Below are 505 nucleotides of genomic sequence, written 5' to 3'. Positions count from 1 at the left end.
CCTGCCCCCCCCCCGCCCCGGCGTAGCCACCAGGAGCGGGTCACAGGCCGTCACACAGCCGTGTCCCCTCTGGGGTGAGCGCCATCCTTCAGATCACGTTCCACAACCTCCACAGAGAAACCGCCCGTGTCCACTTCGATGCTGTGGATGCTGAAGTTGCCCAGTCCCTAGAAAAAAAAGGAGTTGAGTTTGGGCAGGAGCCAGCAAGGAACCTGTTCTCACCTCCAAGGCCCTGGGGAAGAGTAAAGGGACAACAAGCAACCTCAGCCCCCTCACGGTGGGGTGAGACGCTCCTAGTGCTTGCGCTCTGTAAAGTGAGGGGCTGCAAGCTGGCTGCGGCAGCGAACCGCCCCGGGAGCTCGCCTCTCACCTCGGTGTTTGCTAGAATTTGGTTCAAAGCCTCTTTCTGCCGCGGGGCTTTGGTTAAGGCGTAAAGGAAGCCACCGCCACCTGCCCCAGCCAAGCACTGCCCGTAGACATGGGGCCGGAGAGCGGCCATCATGCG

The 505-nt window shown here is 61.8% G+C and overlaps 1 protein-coding gene across 1 annotated transcript in view; it reads right to left on the bottom strand.

The window, feature by feature from the left end:
- Positions 1-50: 50 nt before the first annotated feature.
- The window catches only part of FUK (fucokinase), a gene marked incomplete at its 5' end in the record, with an annotated part of 3,742 nt that continues 3,287 nt past the window's right edge, over positions 51-505 (bottom strand). The window contains 2 exons of the mRNA XM_010139964.1: positions 51-167; positions 371-505. The exon at positions 371-505 is cut by the window's right edge and continues 4 nt beyond it. Coding sequence (XP_010138266.1) covers positions 51-167; positions 371-505 — 252 coding nt within the window. The remainder of the gene's footprint in view (positions 168-370) is intronic.

The sequence above is a fragment of the Buceros rhinoceros genome, unplaced genomic scaffold (assembly GCF_000710305.1).
Source record: "Buceros rhinoceros silvestris isolate BGI_N320 unplaced genomic scaffold, ASM71030v1 scaffold37287, whole genome shotgun sequence".
Classification (NCBI taxonomy): domain Eukaryota; kingdom Metazoa; phylum Chordata; class Aves; order Bucerotiformes; family Bucerotidae; genus Buceros; species Buceros rhinoceros.
This window is presented reverse-complemented; position numbering and strand designations above follow the sequence as displayed.